Source organism: Artemia sp. Qi Xiang Cuo, chromosome 12 (genome assembly GCF_049724085.1).
Source record: "Artemia sp. Qi Xiang Cuo chromosome 12, ASM4972408v1, whole genome shotgun sequence".
Lineage (NCBI taxonomy): Eukaryota > Metazoa > Arthropoda > Branchiopoda > Anostraca > Artemiidae > Artemia > Artemia sp. Qi Xiang Cuo.
Window position 1 is genome coordinate 61,551,654 of NC_142805.1, and position 22,126 is coordinate 61,573,779.

General features: G+C 36.7%; 1 protein-coding gene across 1 annotated transcript in view; it reads right to left on the minus strand.

Moving 5' to 3' along the window:
- Window positions 1-22,126, minus strand: part of LOC148946373 (uncharacterized) — a 66,295-nt gene that overhangs the window by 4,741 nt on the left and 39,428 nt on the right. Inside the window, exons 3-4 of the mRNA XM_089097680.1 lie at window positions 19,935-20,159; window positions 18,335-18,448 (exon numbers count right to left, since the gene is read on the minus strand). Of these exons, the coding sequence (XP_088953806.1) occupies window positions 18,335-18,448; window positions 19,935-20,159 (339 nt within the window). The remainder of the gene's footprint in view (window positions 1-18,334; window positions 18,449-19,934; window positions 20,160-22,126) is intronic.

The window sequence follows — 22,126 nt, forward strand, 5'->3', positions numbered from 1 at the left end:
GTGTGTGTGTAAGTTTTCGTGTGTGTGTGTAAGTTTTCGTGTGTGTGTGTGTGTTTGTGTGTGTGCGTGTAAGTTTTCGCGTGTGCGTGTATGTTTTCGCGCGTGTGTGTAAGTTTTTGTGTGCTTGTTAGTTTTTATGTGCTTGTAAGTTTTAGTATGCTTGTGTTAGTTTTTGTGTGTGTTTGTGTGTGTGTGTAAGTTTTTGTGTGTGTTTAAGTTTTTGAGTGTGTGTGTGTACGTTTTAGTGTGTGTCCGTAAGTTTTCGTGTGTGTGTTTGTGTAAGTTTTTGTGTGTGTGTGTGTAAGTTTTTGTGCGTGTGTGTTATTTTTTGTGTGTGCGTATGTTTTCGTGTGTGTGTGTGTAAGTTTTGTGTGTGTGTGTGTAAGTTTTTGAGTGAGTGTGTAATTTTTTGTGTGTTTGTGTGTGTGAGTTTGTTGGTTTTTTTGTATTTGTGTGTGTGTAAGTTTTTGCGTGTGGGTGTATGTTTTTGTGTGTGTGTGTATGTAAGTTTTTGTGTGTCTAAGTTTTTGTGTGTGTAAGTTTTGACGTGTGTGCGTAAGTTTTAGTGTGTGTGTGTGTAAGTTTTTATGTGCATGTAAGTTTTTGTGTGCATGTGTAAGTTTTTGTGTGCATGTATGGGGACCGGGGGGGCCTTTGGGGCCCAGGGAGGGCGTTTGGGGATCCGGGGGCCCTTTGAGGACCAGGGGAGGGCCTTGAAGGGTCGGAGGCGGGCAGGGGGAGACGGGGAGGGCCTTGGGGGACCGGTGGATGGCAGTTGGGACCCCGTTTGTTCTTTGGGCGCTCGATGGGCCTTTGGGGGGCCCGGGGATGGCCTTTAGGGGTCTGGATGGGCCTTTGTGGGTACCGGTGGCCCTTTGGAAGCTTGGGGGGCCTTTGAGGACCGGGGGAGGGCCTTTGAGGGTCTGAGGAGGGCGTTTGGGGGGCTGGGGCTCTTTGGGAGCTTGGGGGACCTTTGAGTACCGGGGGCTTCCTTCGGGGTTGGGGTGGGGGATCGGAACCCTTTGTGGTTGGGGTAGAGGACCTCACAACACTGTTCAAATGGAACTTGTGTATTATAACGACCACAGATTTTCACCCTCAAATTCTCTTCTAAAACCTTTCCTAAAATCTTCTTTCAGAATGTCTCTAACTGTTTCGCCGAAATAGTTCCATAGCCTGTCTAAAACGGTTTCGCCCAAATAATCCCTAAACGTAATTCAGCGTGTTCCTTTTGTTTTTGGCATCTCTGCGCTAATGCATTTCAAATTAATAAGAAACCTGATTCCCGCGCTAAAACAATTCATCGCTAAGATGTTTGTTGGAGAATTGTTTCCATGGCCTTTGGTTATTAATATCCTTTGGAGTTCAACCAAAAGAGTTGTTTCCGAGGCAAAGACATTAATGACTTGGCTTAAAGGCTATTAAAGGCTTAAAAGGCTATAAAAGGCTAAAAAGGCTACGTTTTTTCAGGTGGTCCCATGGTATGTTTAATACTAATGAATATTGCCTGAATATAGCACGTTTTGTACAAAGCCTTTAGCACTTTTAAAAAGCTTCTTATTCTAATTAAATGATCTTTGTGTTTCAAGGACCGTTCTTTACAAAATTGGGACAAGCAGTCTAACTTTGGTGTAAGCAGCAAGGCACTGAGAAGGAGGAAACCCCTTCATATACGGAATAATTTCTGTTCGTTTTGGGTTTTAACGTTGCTCCTTACTTTTACTTAAAAAGAGATGTTTTTTAAAATTTTATTTCTGTTCGTTTGTCAAATATTACCGGTAAATCTAGCTCACCCTCCATAAAAAATTCCCTCCCCTCACGGGAAACTCTGCCTTGGAAATTTTCGTCCCACGTAAAATAAACCCCTACCAGGAAAATGCCCTCCGGATAATTCCATCCTCGTTGAAAATACCCCTCCCCCGTAAATTTTTTTTTGCAGACGGTTGAGCCTGAAATATTCTCCTTAGCATGCTTCCATTTGGAATAACCTTTAACTTCTAATCGTTCTCCCAATTTTCCAGAAATCCCCTCTTCCGTAGAAACTTTTTCCCACAAATCCAAACACGCTTCAAATAGCCCCCGGATAATTTCCCTGGAACATCTCCAAATCCGAAATTGAGTTGATAAAGAGAAAATGAAACAAATAAAAAGAATCTCGTATACGAATTCTTTCAAATCCTTCCAGTGTAAAAATTTCCCCTTGGACCCCCCCCGCCGAAAATTTCCTCCCACGGAAAATTAACCCGGTAGAAAATGCCCCCGACAGAAAATTCACCTCCCCTTGAAACATATCTGAATACTTAATAAGAAGAAACACTAACAAAAGCAAAGAGGAGATTTCATGACTTACAGACCTTCCCCCAGGGGGGTAGTTATATTATCCCCAAAGGTATAATTACTGGTTTTTCAACTATGTTGAACAAAATGGTTATCTCAAAAAATTGGATCAGATGACTTTGAGGATAAAAGGAAAGTGGGGCTAATTGTCTTCCAATCACTTGTGATATTTTCAAACTGCGAAATGAAGATGACATAGATATGTTAGTGGTGATTATTCCTATTAGAAAAATAATGTTTGTAGTGTTATTTTTTTTTTTAATTAGAATTTTTTGGGGACTTCAAGTTTTTTTTACTTTTTATTGGACTTTGAATTTTTTGGACTCAGAATTTTTTGGGCTCAGAATCTATTGTACTCATAATTTTTATAAATCAAAATTTTTTGGACTATATTTTTAATAAATCAGATGTAACTTGACCGTGTGTTTTCTGATTTGTCAAAACTAAAAACCCAAGTTTCTTAAATGAACAAATATTTTTAATAAATCTGATGTAACCTAACTGTGTGTGTTCTTATTTGTCAAAACTGAAGCCCAAGTTTCATAAATGACAAAATATTTTTAATAAATCAGATGTATCTTATCTGATATATTACGATACCCTATGAGGGAAACTATGCAATAAAGCATTTTGAAAAGTACTGCTTACTATTGGGGCATGCATAAAGTTGAAATTAATAAAGTCCTATATATTTTAAGCTTTGATATGACAACCCTATGAGAGAAATGATATAATAAAGCCTTAATTGGTGACTTAAAAAAAATATATTAATAATCAGCACTTTTGTATACCCAAAATTCAGCTAGTAGGTAAATTTGGAGTGCCATAGTGGTTGATCAAGTATCTAAAAATTAATAAAAGAACTTTTGACTACAATAAACTGGGGGAGTTGTTAAATTCCGAGTGTTTTAGTTGTTGGCTGAGTGCCAAAAAATTAATAAAAGCACTTTTGACTACAACAAACTCAGCTAGTAGGTAATTTCAGAGTGTCTTAGTTACTGATCGGGCATCCAAAATTAAATAAAATTACCTTTGCATGGAACAAACTCAGTTAGTAGGTGAATTCCAACTCTTTTAATTGGTGATTGGTATGAAAAATTAATAGAAAAGTACTTTTGTATGGAACAAACTCAGCAAGTAGGTAAATTCTGAACGTTTTAGTTGCTGACTGAACATAAAAAATCTAATAAAACGGCTTTGGACTAAAATAAGCTAAGGTAGTTGATAAATTCCGATTGTTTCAATTGGTGACAGAGTTCCAAAAATTTAATAAAAGCACTTTTGACTACAACAAACTCAGCTACTTGGTATATTCCAAGTCTTTTAATTGGTGATTGAGTTTCCAAATTAATATCAAAAAGCAATTTTGCTTAGAAAACACTCAGCTACTTGGTAAATTCCAAGTCTTTTAATTAGTGACTGATCATCAAAAATTAATAAAAACCACTTTTGCATAGAACAAACTCAGCTACTTGAGAAGTTCAAATTCTTTTAATTGATGACTAAGTGTCAAAAGTTAATAAATAAAAGTACTTTTGAATAGAGCAATCTCAGCTATTTGGTAAATTCCAAGTGTTTTAATTCGTGACTGAGCATAAAAAATTAATAAAAAACACTTTTACTTGGAACAAACTCAGCTACTTGGTAAATTCCAAGTCTTTCAATTGGTGACTGAGTACCAAAAATTAATAATAATAAAAAACACGTTTGCATAGAACAAACTCAGCCACTTGATAAATCTCAAGTCTTTAAATTGATGACTGAGTATCAAAAATCAGTAAAAAAACACTTTTGCATAAAACAATCTTAGCTATTTGGTAAATTCCAAGTCTTTTAATTGCTTAGTGAGCATAAGAAATTATTAATAAAAAAAGCGCTTTTGCATAGAATATACTCAGCTACTTTGTAAATTTCAGCAGTTGTGGAGCCTGGATGTTAGGACGGGGGGGGGACTCGTTGCAAAAATTCCCATTCTAAATTAAGCCTAACGTACCTTGCTGATATTGAAAGTTGCAAGCGTCTGCTTCTATCCGTAATTTAGCTGTTGAATTCTCTAAAGATATCCAGAAAACTACATCTATAGAAACACTACCAATACTGTATAACAAATTCTCGCCTCCTATTTCTACTGTTAGCAAATCTATCAATAACACTTTCTACACTTAAGACAATATCACTGTGAACATGAAGAAGGGCAAGTCCTGTGAGTCTTTCCTTCGTCATTTTATTTCTTGGCCACGTTTTCAATCTTCTGAAGGTAAAAAAATTTCCTTCAAAAGATGCCACATTGACAGATAAGGTCATGAGAATCTACAAGAGTCCTGAAATATTCTGGAAAATATCAGCATCGCAGTTTTGTTTCTGTAAAGTTTTCCCTAGTGTTTCAGGTATTCTACTTGTGCCTGCATTGCTTTCTCTCAGACGAAGTCACCGAGTTTTCCATATTGTTGCTTTTCCGGAGAGGGCAGAATAACAAACCGATAGAAAGGGGAAACCAATTACTGAAACGCCCTAACAAGTCATGAATCGTTTTAGAGAATTGCTGTTTGTTCATTTCCATACAATTTATTAGCAAGAAAACACTGAGCTTAAAAGTGTCCAACGTTTCAACGCCAAAATAATTTTCTAAGTCCGAAATGATTGTGTACAACAGGGGAATGATAACTGACAGTCTATAATATTCCTCGTGTGAACTGAATGGTAAATTAATCAGATTCATTTGCTTTTTCTTATATCCTTGGGACTGTTATTTCTAAACCTAGCTCGGTTGTCAGTTTATTTACCTCGTCAAATATGTTTTTAAATTCGCTTTCACTCTCCCGATGCTTGATTTAAATCTGGGTAAGAAGGTCCTTAGCGTGGCTTGCTGCAGACGCTAGGTCTAAGCTCTTCTTCTGAAATAGCCGACTGAGCGGTAAATCATTCCAGATATGTTACTAAGTAAGTAGAGGATTACTATCAAGTCGTAGGATGTGACAGCAGTCAATAAGGATTGTGTTTTTCTCCATTTGTGCATTCCACCCACCCACTGATCATCTCAAGAGCTTCCACTATCTTAGAAACCTCTACAAAAACTGCATTAAGAAATCGTGCCTTTCGATCTAGCTTGTTTCACACACGTCATTTAGCTTTGCTTTCATTACTATAGTTAAAGCATAATTGCGCTTTTCAGAAGAACCGAAAAGCTATTATTTCTTTTATTACTCCGATGGAGTTTCTAACACTCTGGACATAAGAAGTTTTTGACATGGAATGGTTTAGACCATGGTTGAAAAACGGACAACGCAGAGCATTCTTTGCTACCTTTTGAACTTCTTTCACAGCACAACAATGTTCCGAGACCATCATAGCACATCAATCAGTGCCTATGCCAGCACAATTTTCCAAATTTAGCCCAAGAGATCGAAGAAAATCCAACACAAAATTTCCAAGTGTTTGCCCTTTAATGTTCGGTTCGAAGTTTCCAATGCTGCCCGAGTAACATGTTTAGTGAAGATCTAAAAAACCGACGAAATCTTCACGTCTTGTTCAATTGTAATTGTAGCAAAGGGCAATACTCAGTTGTTACTTGCGTGACACATCCATTGTTTCATCAACAACCGCACTGTAGAACTTGGCAGAATAAACTCGTGCAAGAATTTTTTAAGAATCCCTTTGGCGCATTCAATTAAGTCATTCTGTCTTGTTTTGCTTATATAAGTAGCATTTGCACCTGAGCTTTCCAAATAATGTTTTAAAGTGATGCCACCCCTATTTACACGGCACCTTAAAGGTTCTCAAAAGTTCCCTTTGTTTGTCAGTGGGTCCTTTTCTGCCAATAATTCTCCATCATCTCTATGGCCACGAAGAAGAATGTTCTGTCGACCTAAGAAAACAATTGATTCTACCATTGGCTTCAATCTCGCTTTATTTTACTGTACTTGTTGGCTACGTTTTACGTTTACAAGGCTTAAAAGGTTGGTTTGAGGGTTATTTTAGAAGGAAATATTTGCCTGTGTCAACTGAATCGCGATGATATTGATTTTTTTTATGAGATACCAAGTCACTGTCTTTTCCAGTTAGCTTAGCAAAAGTCATGAGGGGCTGCTTTACCAACTTTTGTAATTGGTTGGAGCCTCCAACCCTTGAACGTTAAACAAAACACAATATTTACAGAATAATCCCATCATCTTATTTGAAAGTACTAGCCAATGAAATTCTTCCAAGCGAGTACGATTGAAAAATCTCTTTTCGTCCCTGGCTTGCTTTTTGTGAACTGAATAGGGGACTCTGTAGTTAGACGGTGCAATCCACGAATTCTGAAGCAATTCATATCACGTACGATTATCCAGATTTTCAATGCTATCTATAAAGCTTCATATATTATTTTTGCAGAAAGTGCTTATATTTTAAATGTTTGTGTTAGGCTTGGGGCTACACTCTTTAATTGATGCTAACGAATCATGCACAATCTTACAATTAGTCAAAACGCTGGAATCACTGCTAACACTGAAACTCTCGTTATTTTTATCTTCAGATGCGGCGTCCATTCGCCTAGCTTTGGCTCGAACAAAAAAATTGTCGAGAGTTGTCGAAAATTTGCTGTCGCTTCGACCTCATAACTGGTTAACATTATCCAAAAATTGTATATTTTCCAAACCTTTCTAGAATCGCAACTAACCCTAGGGCGTATGCGTTATGGAAGTCATTTCAAGATTTTTGCTTAGTTGAACTCCTGTGCAACTAAACTTCCGTATAGCTGAACCCTCGTACAACTGAGCCCCGTTTAACTGAACCCTTGTATAACTGAACCCCCTTGCATCTCAGCCCCATTTAAATGAGATCCCGTGTAACAACAGAGACCCCGTGTAACTGAATCCCTGTGCAACTGAACTCCCAAGCAGCCGAACTGCCGAGCAAGTGAACCATCATTGCGGTCAAACTTTAGAGAAATGTCAAGAAGAGTCCCAAACACAATAAAAAAACCTTTTTCTTTTATTGGTTATGAAAAGGAAATACCAGCAATATCTAAAGGCTGGTTGATGGTATCAGCCTTCATATCATTCGGGAAATGTTTAGGGACATCTTCAACTAAATTGAAAGATACTATGAGCAGCAAGTTTTACAAGAAGACATAATATGCAATATGTCGAGAATAGCTGTGGGTATTAAGTTTAAACTTTCAGGGTATGTTGAGGGAATGCTAAAAATGGCTGGAGTACAACTAGTCCTCACCCATGCCGTTTTAGCTGCGATCTCCTCAAAGACATCTGATCAAGGTTCGTTATCTAAATTCACAAAGTCAAAGATTTTCAATACAGATGTTTATTGCTCAACGTTCAGAAAAAGTTCTGATACATCTGAAAAAGGGAGAGATAAATCTGCTTTAATGGTTTGTGATATTTAATATTTTTTTTTGCGATAAGTGGCATGTTCAACCGACCAAAAGGGAATATCTGCATGCTACTATCGCCACTACTACTACTATCACTACTACTAATACTACTATGACTGCTACTACTACGATCACTACTAAAGTTAAGGGTATTAAAGTAAAAAATACGGGAAATGCTGACGCAGAAGAACTAAATCCAAACACTATGTTCATGCAGTTGCAAAAGAGCGCATTAGCAATACCTTGTGAGCCGCTTTGGGTATTATGTTGAAACTTTCACGTATGTTGATGGGGACGTTGACCTAACTAAAAGGCACTATGTACATACTGCTAATACTAATTCTATTACTAAGACGACTGTCTCTTTTTCGGGGCCCCTTCCTACCTTTAACAGGGACAAGTTCAGATTGACTATACCCTCTCAATTTATTAACAGGCCAGTACAAGATGTTACTATTATGCCGTCTGGCTTCACCTTTCACATCTTTGGCAGTTTCATCCATGACGTCCACTTCACACCTTCTTAGTGATTGGAAAGTGATTGGAGAGCAACTAACCCCCCTCTCACGCCATCTTTTCCCAGACATCCAATCAAAATTTTGAGATAGCCATTTTATTTAAAGTAGTTTAAGTTCTGGAAATTAGGTGTTTGAGGATGACAACCCCTCCACAGCCCACAGGGCAAGGGTTGTAAGTTATGCCATAGGGCTATATATGGTTTTTATAGAACACGTTGTCGTAGAAACTTCAAAAAGGGCTCATTCGATTGGAAATTGAAATGGCTAGTATCCTTTTTAATAGTCGAAAGTGACTGGAAGGCAACTAACACCCCTTCTACGTCCACCATTTCCCCGAACACATCTAATCAAAATTTTGAGATAGTCATTGTGTTCAGCGTAGTTGATTTCCAGACAGTATATTTATTTTTGAGGAGGACACTCCCCCACAACCCTCAGGGTAAGGGTTTTAAGTTATGCCCTGGGGGCATATAAGAACGATGTTGGCACAATGTATTATTTATTATTTTTTTCTTTAGAGCAGGGCACTTCGTATCGAAGAAGTTGTCGTAGAAACTACGAAAAGGGCCCTTTTTAATAGTCGAAAATGATTGGAAGGCGACTAACACCCCTTCCACGTCAACCATTTTCCGAAACACATCCAATCAAAATTTTGAGATAGTGATTTTGTTCAGAGTAGTTGATTTCCAGATAGAAATTATGTCTTTGAGGAGGACAATCCCCCACAGCCCTCAGGGCAAGTGTTGTAAGTCATACCCTGGGAGTATATAAGGTTTTTATAGAAGTCGTGGTCGTAGAAACTTTAAAAAAGGCTCATTCGATTGGAAATTTAAAGGGCTAGTGCCCTTTTTAATAGTCGAAAGTGAATGGAGAGCAACTAAACCCCCTCTCACGCCCACCTTTTCCAAAAACACATCCACTCAAAAATTTTGAGATGGCCATTTTATTCAACGCAGTTTTAAGTTCTGAAAATTAGGTCTTTGAGGATGACAACCCCTCCACAACCCTCAAGGCAAGGGTTGTAAGTTATGCCTTGGGGGGATTTAAAGTTTTTATAGAACGCGTTGTTGTAGAAACTTCAAAGAGGGCTCATTCGATTGGAAATCGAAAGGGCTAGTGCCCTTTTTAATAGTCGAAAGTGATAGAAAGGCAACTAACACCGCTTTCAACGCCCACGATTTCCCCAAACACATCCAATAAAAATTTTGAGATAGCCAATTTGTCCCACGACGTTCAAAGCTCAGGAAATTATACCTTTGAGCAGAACACTCCCCCCACAGTTTTCAGGGCAATGGTTATAAGTTATGCCCTGGGGCATATAAGTTTTTTTTTATAGAAAGCCTAGTCATAGAAACTTAAAAAAAGGCTCGTTCGATTGGAAATTCAAAGGGCTAATGCCCTTTTTAATAGTCGAAAGTGATTGGAGGGCAAAACCTCCCTCTCACGCTCACCATTTTCCCAAACACATTCAACCAAAATTTTGAGATAGCCATTTTTTTTAATGTAGTTGTAAGTTTTGGAAATTATGTCTTTGAGGATGACAAACCTCCCACACTCCTCAGGGCAAGGGTTGTAAATAATGCCGTGGGGTCATATAAAGTTCTTATATAAAGGGTTGTCGTAGTAACGTCAAAAAGGGCTCATTCGATTGGAAATTGAAAGGGTTAATGTCCTTTTTAAAAGTCAAAGGTGATTGGAGGGCAACTAACCCCTCTCTCTCGCCCACCATTTCCCCATACACATCCAATCAAAATTTTGAGATAGCCATTTTTTTAACGTAGTTGAAAGTTCTGGAAATTAGGTCTTTGAGGATGACAACCCCACAGACCTCAGGGTAAGGGTTGTAAGGTTCTTATATAAAGGCTTGTCGTAGTCACGTCAAAAAGGGCTCATTCAATTGGAAATTGAAAAGACTAGTTGTCATTGTAATAATAGAAACTGATTGGAAGACAACTAATCTGTATCTTACGCCTTTCTTATTCCCTAAACACATCCAATCAAAATTTTGAGATAGCCATTTTGTCCAACGTAGTTAAAAGTTCTGGAAATTAGGTCTTTGAGGATGACAACCCCCCAAAGCTCTCAGGGCAAGGGTTGTAATTTATTCCCTGTGGGCATATAAGGTTTTCATAGAAAGCTTTGTTGTAGAATTTTGAAAAAGGGATAATTCAATTGGAAATTGAAAGGGCTAGTGCCCTTTTTAATAAACGAAAGAAATAGGAGGGCAACTAAACCCCCTGTTACGCCCGCCATTTTCCCGAACACAGTCAATCAAAGTTATGAGATAGCTATTTTGTTCAACATAGTTGAAAGGTCTGGACATTATGTCTTTGAGGGTGACATACCCTCCACAACCCCCAGGGCAAAGGTTGTAAGTTATGCTCTGGGGGCATATAAAGTTTTAATAGAAAGTGTTGTCGTAAAAAGTTCAAAAAGAACTCATCTAATTGGGAATTGAGAGGGCTAGTGCCCTTATTAATGGTAAAAAGCGATCAGAGGTTGAATGCCCCCCCCCACGCCCATCATTTCCCCAAACACTTCCAAACAATATTTTGATATAACCACTGTGTTGAACATAGTTGAAGGGTCTGGAAATTATAGCTTTGAGTAAGACAATCCACCCCCCCCATAGCCTTCAGGGCTTATGATGTAAGTTAAGTGTTGTCGTTGAAACTTCAAAAAGGGATCATTCGATTGGAAGTTGAAATGGCTAGTGCCCTTTCTAATAGTCGAAAGTGATTGGAAGGCAACTAACACCCCTTCCACGCCCACCATTTCCCCAAACACATCCAATAAAAATTTTGAGACAGCCAATTTGTCCCATGATGTTCAAAAATCAGGAAATTATTCCTTTGATCAGGACACTCCCCCCAGAGTCTTCAGGGTAAGGGTTATAAGTAATGTCCTGGGGGCATATAATGTTTTTATTGAAATATTTGTCTTAGTAACTTGAAAAAGTGGTCGTTCTATTGGAAATTCAAAGGGCTAGTGCCCATTTTGATAGTCGAAAGTAATTGGAGGGTGCAATAAACCCTCCTCTGACGCCCACGTTTTCCCCAGACACGTCCAATCAAAATTTTCAGATAGCCATTTAAGGATGAAAAACCCTCCCCAAAGCCCTCAGGGCAAGGGTTGTAAGTTATGCCCTGGGGGAATATAAAGTTTTTTATTGAAAGCGTTGTCGTAGAAACTTCAAAAGGGCTCATTCAATTGGAAATTGAAAGGGTTAGTGCCTTATTTAATAGTTGAAAGTGATTGGATAGCGACTTACGCCCCTCTCACGCCCACCATTTTCCTAATCATATGCAATCAAAATTTTGAGATATCCATTTTGTTCAACGTAGTTGAAAGTTCTGGAAATTAGGTCTTTTAGGATGATAACCCCCTACCCAGCTATGCCCTGGGGGCATATAAGGTTTATATAGAAAGTTGTTGCAAAAATTTCTAAAGGGGCTCATTTGATTGGAAATTGAAATTTTTTAATAGCCCTTTTTAATAGTCGAAAGTGATTGGAGGGTAACTAACCCCCCTCTCACGCCCACCATTCCTCCAAACACACCCAATCAAAATTTTCAGATAGTCAATTTGGTCAACGTAGTAGAAAGTTCCGGAAATTGGGTCTTTAAGAATGACACCCCCTCCCACACTCAGGGCAAGGGTTGTAAGTTATGCCCTGGGGGTATGTAAGAGTTTTATTGAAAGTTTAGTCGTAGAAACTTCAAAAGGGCTCTTTTGATTATAAATTGAAAGGGTTAGTGCCATTTTTAATAGTTGAGAGTGATTGGAGAGTGACTACCACCCCTCTCACGCCCACCATTCCCCCAAACACATCCAATCAAAATTTTGAGATAGCTATTTTGTTTAACGTAGTTTAAGTTCTGGAAATTAGGTCTTAGAGGATGACAACCACCCTAACAGCCCTTAGGGTAAGGGTTCGACTTTATGCCCTGAGGGCATATAAGGTGTTTGTAGAAAGCGTTGTCGTTTCAAAAAGGGTCCCTTTTAAAGCCTAGTGCCCTTTTTAATAGTCGAAAGTGATTGGAAGGCTTGACATTTATATAGGAAAGATTGATGTGGGTATAATGTATTATTTTTTGTTGTTGTTGTTGCTTAGACCAGGGCACTTCGTATCGAAGGAGTTGTCATGGGAACTTCGAAAAGGGATCATTCGATTGAAAATAGAAAGGAAAAGTAGAAAGGCCAGAACAAAATTTGCACTTTGCTTAAAAAAATATAAATGTTTTAATTTTTATAACTTTAATAAATCAAATAATATTAACATTTTGATTACTAAATATCAGCATATGTACATTAAACCGGCCATGCACATTCGTTTGTATTTTTTTCAGTAAAGTGCAAATTATGTTCTGGCCTTGGGAAGGCATAGGGGGTTTGAGCCCCACTTATATTAATTTCTGCTCGTTTTGAGTTTGACTCGGTTATTTATTTTAATTTCTGTTCGTTTTGAGTTTCATTTATTTATCGATGCTGATTTGTGGTAGTTTCACTCTTGGCAAATTATTGTATTTTATTGTTGCTCATTTTTGGTTTAATGGAGTTCTTTACTTTTCTTTGAAAAACTTATTTCGTGGAAGAAGTTTTTTTAATTAATTGAACAAAATGGCTATCTCAAAATATGATTGGATGTGTTAGAGAAAATGGTTGGCGTGAGATGAAGGTTACTTGCCCTCCAATTTACTTTCGACTATTAAAAAGGGCACTAGCCCTTTCAATTTCCAATTGAATTAGCCCTTTTTGAAGTTTATACGCAAACGCTATTTATGAAAACCTTATATGCCCCCAGGGCATAACTTACAACCCTTGCCCTGAGGGCTCTCAGGGGGTTATCATCCTCAAAGACCTAATTTCCGTAACTTTAAACTACTTGAACAAATTGGATATCTCCAAATTTTGATTGCATGTGTTTTGGGAAATGGTGGGCGTGAGAGGTGGGTTAATTGGCCTCCAATCACTTTTTACTATTAAAAAGGGCGCTAGCCTTTTCAATATCCAATTGAATGAGCCCTTTTTTAAGTTTTTAAGACAACGCTTTCTATAAAAACATCATATACCCCCAGGGCATAACTTACAACCCTTGCCCTGAGGGCTGTAGGGTGGGGATGTCATCTTCAAAGATATAATTTCCAGAACTTTCAACTACTTTGAAAAATGACTATCTCAAAATTTTTATTGGATGTGTTTGGGGAAATGGTGTGCGTGAAAGGGGGTTAGTTACCCTCCAATTACTCTCGACTATTAAAAAGGGCACTAGCCCTTTGAATTTCAAATCAAATGAGCGCTTTCTGAAGTTTCTACTACAACGCTTTCTATAAAAATGTTATATGCCCCCAGGGCATAACTTACAGCACTTGCCCAGAGAGCTGTGGGGGGAATTTCCTTCTCAAAGACGTAATTTTCGGATCTTTAAACTACGATGAGCAAAATGGCCATCTCAAAATTTTGACTGGATGTGTTTTGGGAAATGTTGGTTGTGCAAGGGGTGTTACTTGCCTTGCAATCACTTTCGACTGTTAAAAAGGACACAAGCCCTTCCAGTTTCCAATCGAATGAGCCCTTTTCGAAGTTTCTACAACAACTCCTTCGATACGATGGGCTCTGGTCTAAAACCAAAAAAAAAACAAAAATAAATAAATAAATAATACATTTTGCCAACATTGTTCTTTACTTAGGCAGTGCTATTGCGCTGCCTATGATTTGATAGTGTCTTTCAGTTGCTTATGTGGGGTGACTTGACTAAAAATTGAAATAAGCGAGGCCGGATGCCTCTGTAGAAAAGAGGGTAGGGGGGGTGGGGCTTGTTGCCCTTTGGTCACTTCAGACTCTTAAAAAAAAACTCAAAATTCCAAATTTAATCAATTGAGGTGCCTCAATAGTAAGTGCGAACATCTTTTCCACAATAACCTTATATGGGAACAATGAGTAACTTTCATAAGTCATAAACCTTGTTCCAGGACCTATGGGGGATTTTTTAATCCCCCATAAGTCCTTTTAAGTAATAGCTATTTGAATTTTGGAATATTTTGAACAACATGGCCATTTCAAAATTTTAATTGGATCCTTTTGGGGGAAAATAACATGGCGGGGGGTGGGGGAGGGCAACAGTCCGATCACTTTCGAATCTTAAAAAAGGGACAAAAGTAATTTTGATTTCCAATCAAATGAGACTCCTACAAAGTTTACACAACCACGCCTTCCATAAAAACTTTATATTGAACGGTTGGTAACTAACATACCCTGAAGGATAGAGCGGGGGGGGGGGTTTCTAATATGGATCCATAGTTAATTGACATTTGTACTATTGTCAATAGTTTGGACTATTGCAACGAAATGACTATCTCAAAATTTTAATCCTGTACATTTGGGCATATAAGGTTTTTATAGAACGTGTTGTCGTAGAAACTTCAAAAAAGGTTCATTCGATTGAAAGTCGAAAGTGATTGTAGGGCAACTAACCTCCTTCTCACGCCCACCATTTCCCCAAACACATCTAAACAAAATTTAGGGATAGCCATTTTGTTCAACGTTGTTTCAAGTTCTGAAAATAATATCTTTGAGGAGGACAAACCCCCACACCCCTCAGGGCAGGAGTTGTAATTTATTCCCTGGGGCCATATACGGTTTTTATTGATAGTATTGTCGTAGAAACTTCAAAAAGGGCTCACTCAATTGGAAATTGAAAGGGCTAGTGCCCTCTTAAAAAGTCGAAAGTGATTGGAGGGCACCCCCACACGCCTCAGGGTTAGGGTTTTAAGTTATGCCCTGGGGGATTAAATAAGGTTTTTTACCGAAAGCGTTGTTGTAGGAACTTCAAATAGGGCTCATTCGATTGGAAATTGAAAGGGCTAGTCCCCTTTTTAATTGTCAAAAGTAATTGTGGAGCCGATAACCCCCCCCCCCTCTCACGCCCATCATTTCCCTGAACACATTCAATGAAAGTTTTGAGATAGCCATTAGGTTCAACGTAGTTCAAATGTCCTGAAATTATATCATTGAGGATGACAAACCCCCCACAGCCCCCAGGGCAAAGGTTGTAAGTTATGCCCTGAGGGCTTACAAGATTATTATAGAAATCGTTGTCGTAGAAACTTCAAAAAGGGCTCATTCAATTGGGAATTGAGAAGGCCAGTGCCCTTATTAATAGTGAAAAGCGATCGGAGGACAGATGCCCCCCAACGCCAGACATTTCCCCAAACACTTCCAATCAAAATTTTTATATAGCCATTTTGTTGAACATAGTTGAAGGGTCTGGAATTATATCTTTGAGTATGACAACCCCACCCACAGCCCTCAAGACTAAGGTTGTAAGTTATACCCTGGGGGCATATAAGGTTTTTTTTTATTCGATTGGACGCTGAGAGGGCTATTGCCCTTTTTAATAGTCGAAAGTAATCGGAGGGAGAATCCCCCCCCTACCCGCCCACGCCCATCATTTTCCAAAACATTTACGATCAACATTTTGTTATTTATGGCCATTTTTATCAACGTAGTTGAAAGGTGTGGAAATTATGTCTTTGAGGATGACCACCCGTCCCCCATAGTCCTCAGGACAAGAGTCGTAAGTTATGCCCTTGCGTTATATAAGGTTTGTATACGAGGTTTTGTCGTAGAAGCTTCAAAAAGGGCTCATTCGATTGGAAATTGAAAGGACTAGTGCCTTTCTTATTAGTCGAAAGATATCAGAGGGCAAATGCCCCCTCCCACGCTCATCATTTCCCCAAACACTTCCAATCAAAATTTTGAGACAGCCATTTTGTTCAACGTATTTGAAAGGTCTGGAAATTCTGTTTTTGAGTATAACAAATCCCCCCAGCCCTCAGGGCAAGTGTTGTAAGTTATGCCGTGGGGACATATGATGTTTTATAGAAAGCATGGTCGTATAAACTTCGGAGGGGGTTCATTAGATTGGTAATCAGACCCTCTAGTGCTCTTTCTAAGAGTAGAAGTGATCGGAGGGCAGCTACCTCTCTCCCACACACACACACACACACACGTCGTCTTGTCCCGAAATACATCTAATAGAAATTTTGAGAAAGCCATTCTATTCAAAATAGTATAAATATTATATAACAAGGCTTTTGGGGTTGAAACAAACCCCAGAGGTTAGGGGCGAGGGTTGTAAGTTGTACCCAGAAGGTATTTAATGTTTTTATGGAAGGCATGGCTGTTTAAATTTAGAAGAGGCTCAGTCTTTTTCCCTGAAAAAGATTATGTCAATATAAAACAAACAGAAATTAATTAAAAAACCTTTTTCCACAGAATAAGTTTTTCAAAAAAAAAAATAAAGAACTCCAATAAACCAAAAATGAACCAAAATAGAATCAATTATTCTACCAAGCATACAACTACCACAAATCAGTATCAGTAAAAAAATGAAACCCAAAACAAACAGAAATTAAAATAAATAACAGAGTCAAACTCAAAACGAGCAGAAATTAACTTGAGTAGGGTTCTAAAACCCTATGCTTTCTAATAGACAGAATATAATTAGTACCTTTCTGGAAAAAATTCTATTAATTTTTCATTTTTATAACTTTGAGAAATCAAAAATTAATTAAGATTTTAAGGAATAAGCATCAGTATATGTATATTAAACTGACAATACACATTTTTTAGTAGATTCATTTGTTTTTTTCAGCAAAGTACAAATTATATTCTGGCTGTTAGAAAGCATAAGTTCCTTTTTTTTTAATCTACGACCATCGTTTTTTAATGACTTCTTATGTTTATTAAGTTTTTTATATATTTAATTTTCTCTTGTTGTACTGATTTAATTTACCGACCTTTCTGAGTTTTCCCTATAAGTTTGTGTTTATTTTTCACACATTTTGATACAAACACGAAAAACAAAACTTGGTATTCCTTTTTTATGCTATTAAAAAAGTAAAAACTATCTTAATTTATTATCTTTTATATCGCGTAAAAACCCTGGTAAAAGACCACATACACCTTGTTAATTATTATCTAGAAGGACTAACCACGCTTCCAACCAATCCTACTCTCTGATCTATTTGGTATATTACTTTAGTCACGTATGTAAACAGGGGAGGGGATTGAGGTTACCACCCCTTCTAAAATACCTTGTTTTCTACATTTTCAACATATTTTGCGTACGTTTGCGTTTTTTTAACACCCCCCTCACACCGGAAATAAAATACTCCATTATATTCTTATTTCCGTGCAAGCTTGGGCTGATGACAAAATTACTTCATAAAGTATTTTATAAAGGAAGAAATTACAAACAAACAGAAGAAATGACATTGGAAAAATACATTGGAATGACCCAAAGGAAATGAATCGTAAAGCAAATTAACAAAAAGAAGTGTTCGAGAGCTAAGCTATATCCACTGAAATACTTTATTCAATTGTTTTTATTTCTTAACTATTATTTCAAAAAAAAATCCCAAAATATTCCAAGTGGAACCAAGTAGCTTTAGAATTAAAGTATTAGTCAGTATTGATCCTAAGTCCAAATAAATAAATTAGCAACTATGAGACATGGAAATAAGATTGACCATTTGAAATAAATAAAATATAAACTATCTTTCAAATTCCATAGCTATTATAGATAACTTATTTATTATTTTATAATTATTTTTCAATCTTTTTTTTCTTCAACTGGCAACAAAATTCTGATTTTTTTTTTGGTTTCTCATGATAAACATGTGTCTAGTCAAGTCAAAACAAAAACAGGTATAGATGCAACTAATTATTTTCTAAGCAAATCTGTTTGGCTTTAAAAAATATGACTGACAGGTTTGCTGGTACCTAAGGCTGGGGCGCATGCTTTCCAAAGTATCTAGGTTTACACAACTTATTCTAAATTTTCATTTTCCATGTACTTTTTCAAGTTGTTACTTTTTTTTACGTCGTTCCCACCCCAAAGTCGCCTTTCACCCAAAGCTAAATATTCACACATTCTTGTGTATCAGTGCCGTAGCTATAATTATTTTTTGTTGCACGTCGTATAATGGGTGGAAATAAATCCGAATTGGTGTAACTAACAGAGGAAGCGAGAACGTCGTCAAAAAATAGCAAACTCGATGTTTAAAAAATGTATAATATGTAAAATATAAAAAAATCTTACCGAGAATTTTCTCGTCAATCTTTTGCTTCGCTTTTTTATTAAATGTGGGTTATTTGACAACACTGATCTACTTCGAAGAACGTACAGCTGGGTGTATACTCTTTTTAGCTCAGCCTAAAAAATTTAAATAAAGTAAAAATTATCAACCAAATTTTATTCACGTAGCTGTCATGTGTCTAGTCAAGTCAAAACAAAAACAGGCATAGATGTAACTATTTATTTTCTAAGCGTATTTTTTTGGCTTTAAAATATATGACTGGCAGGTTTGCTGCTACCTAAGGCTACCTAAGGGGGCGCATGCATTCCAAAATATCTAGGTTTGCACAACTTATTGCGCTGTCAAGATCAGAACATCATATGTGCTTTATTGGACACAAAAAACTTTAAAAAAAATTTTCTTTTGTAACGTTACTAAATCCAAAATTTCTGATATATATTAATTGTCAATCTAAATTTAATTAGTTATTTTCAGTAATCTTGGCAATTACGGTGTTTCTATTTTTGTTTATGTTATAACAAATAAAAACATAAAGCTCGAAATAAAAAACTTTTTAGTAAAGCACAAATGACATTCTGGTCTTTAGAAGACCCTACTCGTCTTTGTGGTAGTTTCTCCTCGCTTTCAGTTCGACTTGGCTATTTATTCTATTATTTCTTCCTTTTGGGTTTCACTTTTTTATTCATAGTATTTTATGTTCATTTTACGCTTGAATTAATGACATTGAATTAATATTTGACTTTATTTCTGCTCTTCTTGAAAAACAGGTTTTTATGGAAAAGATGTTTTTAAGTTAATATATTAAAAAAGAAAAAAAAATCCTGTGCACATAGTGAAACTGATACTTTTACTTGTGAACTTTACTTGATAGATAGAGGGAAGAAGCAAAAAAGCGTAAAGTGAAAAGTAGAAAGCGAAACATTCCTTTATGTGAAAATTATCAACTGAGGACAATTTATGCTTCCAAGGTTATTCAAAAAGAGGCTAGTTAACAAGCCGACTTTCGTTACTCCGCGTTCTATTGAAACCGTGTATATCTACTAATACCACGTGCCTTTTTTGTTAGGAACTTAATGTAATTTCAAGATTTTTTTTTTCTTTTTTTAAGACTGCATTGACTGCCCCTCAAAAATCCTAAACCTAAGCTTCTCTTCACGGAATTTTAATTGAAAAAAATAGATCAAACTGCTTTCCCATTTACAAAGAAATTTAAATGAAAATATTGAAAAACAGGATTAATATTTCTAACAAGACGAACCCTTTTTTACTTAGAATAATTGAAGTCCAAATATTTCAGCTACACGTCTGGAAGCTTTTATAAACGGGAACATAAAACTAAACTAAGTTAAGCAAAACATATAGAGAAAAGGAAAAATAAATAAAAACACGAATGATAAAAATTCAAAGCTGAAAAATCTCAAAATAAAGACGTTTATCACATCGATTAAAATACATTTTATTTGGTTAGTAATTTTGATTTGATGGATAGTGATTTGGTTGAGGTTTTCTTCGTTAAACAAGTTATTTGATATTCCGCCAGTCAAGCATTTAAAATTATTCTTATGCAATTGTAATAGCGGGTTATTTAAAAAGCGAATTTACCTTCACCACATCTGGATCCATGTCAACAAACTCCTCCTCCTTGACATCAACCTCTCCATTGTGCTTGACATACACATCTATGCTTCTTGCTTCATTAAGTAGAAAAACCTCAGGGATCTGGTGGTCATTCGTTGGGACTGGTGGTGCATTTATACCCATACTCACTTCACTGTCAGATGGCCTTTCAAAAACTTGACGATGCTTTGAATAATGTATAAAATATACCTAAAAAATAGCTTGACATAAATACTGACGAAGACCACACTGCCTCTCCATCATAAAAAACAAGAGAAGATAACGAGGAAATTTAAGAAGACAGTGAATACAATTTAAGCAAATAGTCTTGGTTGGACCTATGTGAGGCGAGGACCTTGGTTGAACCTACGTGAGGCAAGGACCTTGGTTGGACCTATGTGAGGCTGAGATTTTTTAAAAATTTATTTTATGATTTTAGTTTTAGAATTCATTTCAACGATGAAGTTTTTTAGTAAGTTTGTTTTCTTTTAATTCGTTTTACACCGGTATAGTCGAAATACCCGCTTGGGTTGTATTCACTAAGTTTTTCACTGTCTTCAAAAATTTTTTTGTTTTCTTCTTTTTATTCTAAGAAATAACTTTGATATTTTATTCATTACTATGTTGCCTTTCTCCTTGTTGTCTTGTTTCCCCCTAGTCTTTTGGTTACTGTGGCTTTATCAGAAGAGTACGGTTTTTGCTTTCATACATAATGGTGGTTAAAAAAGACTGCTGTTTTAAAAAATAGACTTTGAAAAATAGCTGATAAAAATATGGTGCTTTGAATTAGAGGCATGTTCATATTTGAGTTTTTTTTTCGGAAGGATATTTTTTCGGATAGGAGTGGGGTTTCGAAAAAAGCTTTACGAAACGTATCAAAAATTTGTTTATATGCATTTTTTTACTTTTTTACGAGTGAAGCAAAAATTTTGGGATTCCAACCCGGTAACCCCCCTCTGGATATGGCCTTGATTGGAAAAGTATTTATACCAGGTACTGGAATCTTTCATAACGATCAGGATGGCCGTCGGTAATAAGTTTCTGCTCTGACGGATGCCTCATCACCACACAGTCTCAGAAAATTCTAAGATATTTTACGACCCACAGTAAAACATATTAAAAGTGAGTAGGTTGTACAGGAATGAACGTATTGTTCTAATTGTTGAGAAAAAGATATTGGCTCTGTAAACGTGTTTTCATGGCTTTGTCCTGGTTACTCACTATGCTTTTGGCAAGACACTCTAAGTTTATTGATAAGTTTTTCCTCCCATTTATTTCATAAGATCAATTTACTTCATTAGACATTTCCTTATTTCACGCATTTTTCTATTCTAGAAATAACTTGAACTCAATAAAGACTATTGACAACAATGGAAAAAATTACCTCAACGAAATTTGAATTTACAGACTACACAGAAAATGGCTTAAAAGTTAAGTTTAAAAAACATAAGTAAAGAATAATGTTGAATCTTGCAATGAGGAGAAATCAACTCATGTCTAAAGTCAAACCAAAGAAAGTTTGGTACAGAATTGTTTGCTCAGGTGCTGGCGTCAGGGAAATCTAAAAATCTCCTTTCCTAAAACAAGTCTTGGTTGCAGTGGCAGCTGCAACTTAGTAAAGAGCGAACCACGGCCCATAGTAACCAAAACTTAAAAAAATGTTTTAGTTAAAACTGGCTAGAGGTAAAAAATTGCCCCTTATAGCTGATTTCGGAATGTTAAGTATTATCTCCGTTAGTATTAATAGTAAAATGTTATTTTGAATAGAAGTTTATGGGGATTCAAAAAACAGCCTGAAACCCGCCATAGAATGGCGTCGGGTAGAAACAAAAAACATATCATTGGAACCGCTATTGCCGAAAACCTAATCTGGGAAAATTAGTCCCCTACGAAGAAAACAACGGCTTGAACAACGAAGAAAACCAATTTTTGCAGGGGTAGAAATGAAGTATCCTCTTTTTTCCTTTTTTCCTCCACTGCTACCCCGGTCATACCATAATTGTACCTATTGATAAGCAAAGCAAAAATTTGTGAATGATGTGTTTCTCTTTGATTTACTCCTATGCCACAAATGTGGAAAACTGAAATGGCAAGAAACTAGTTTTAAAAGAATATTTTTGTTCCTGATTATTGTCTCTGAATCGTTTGCCAGATTCATTATACATATTTGGGGGCCA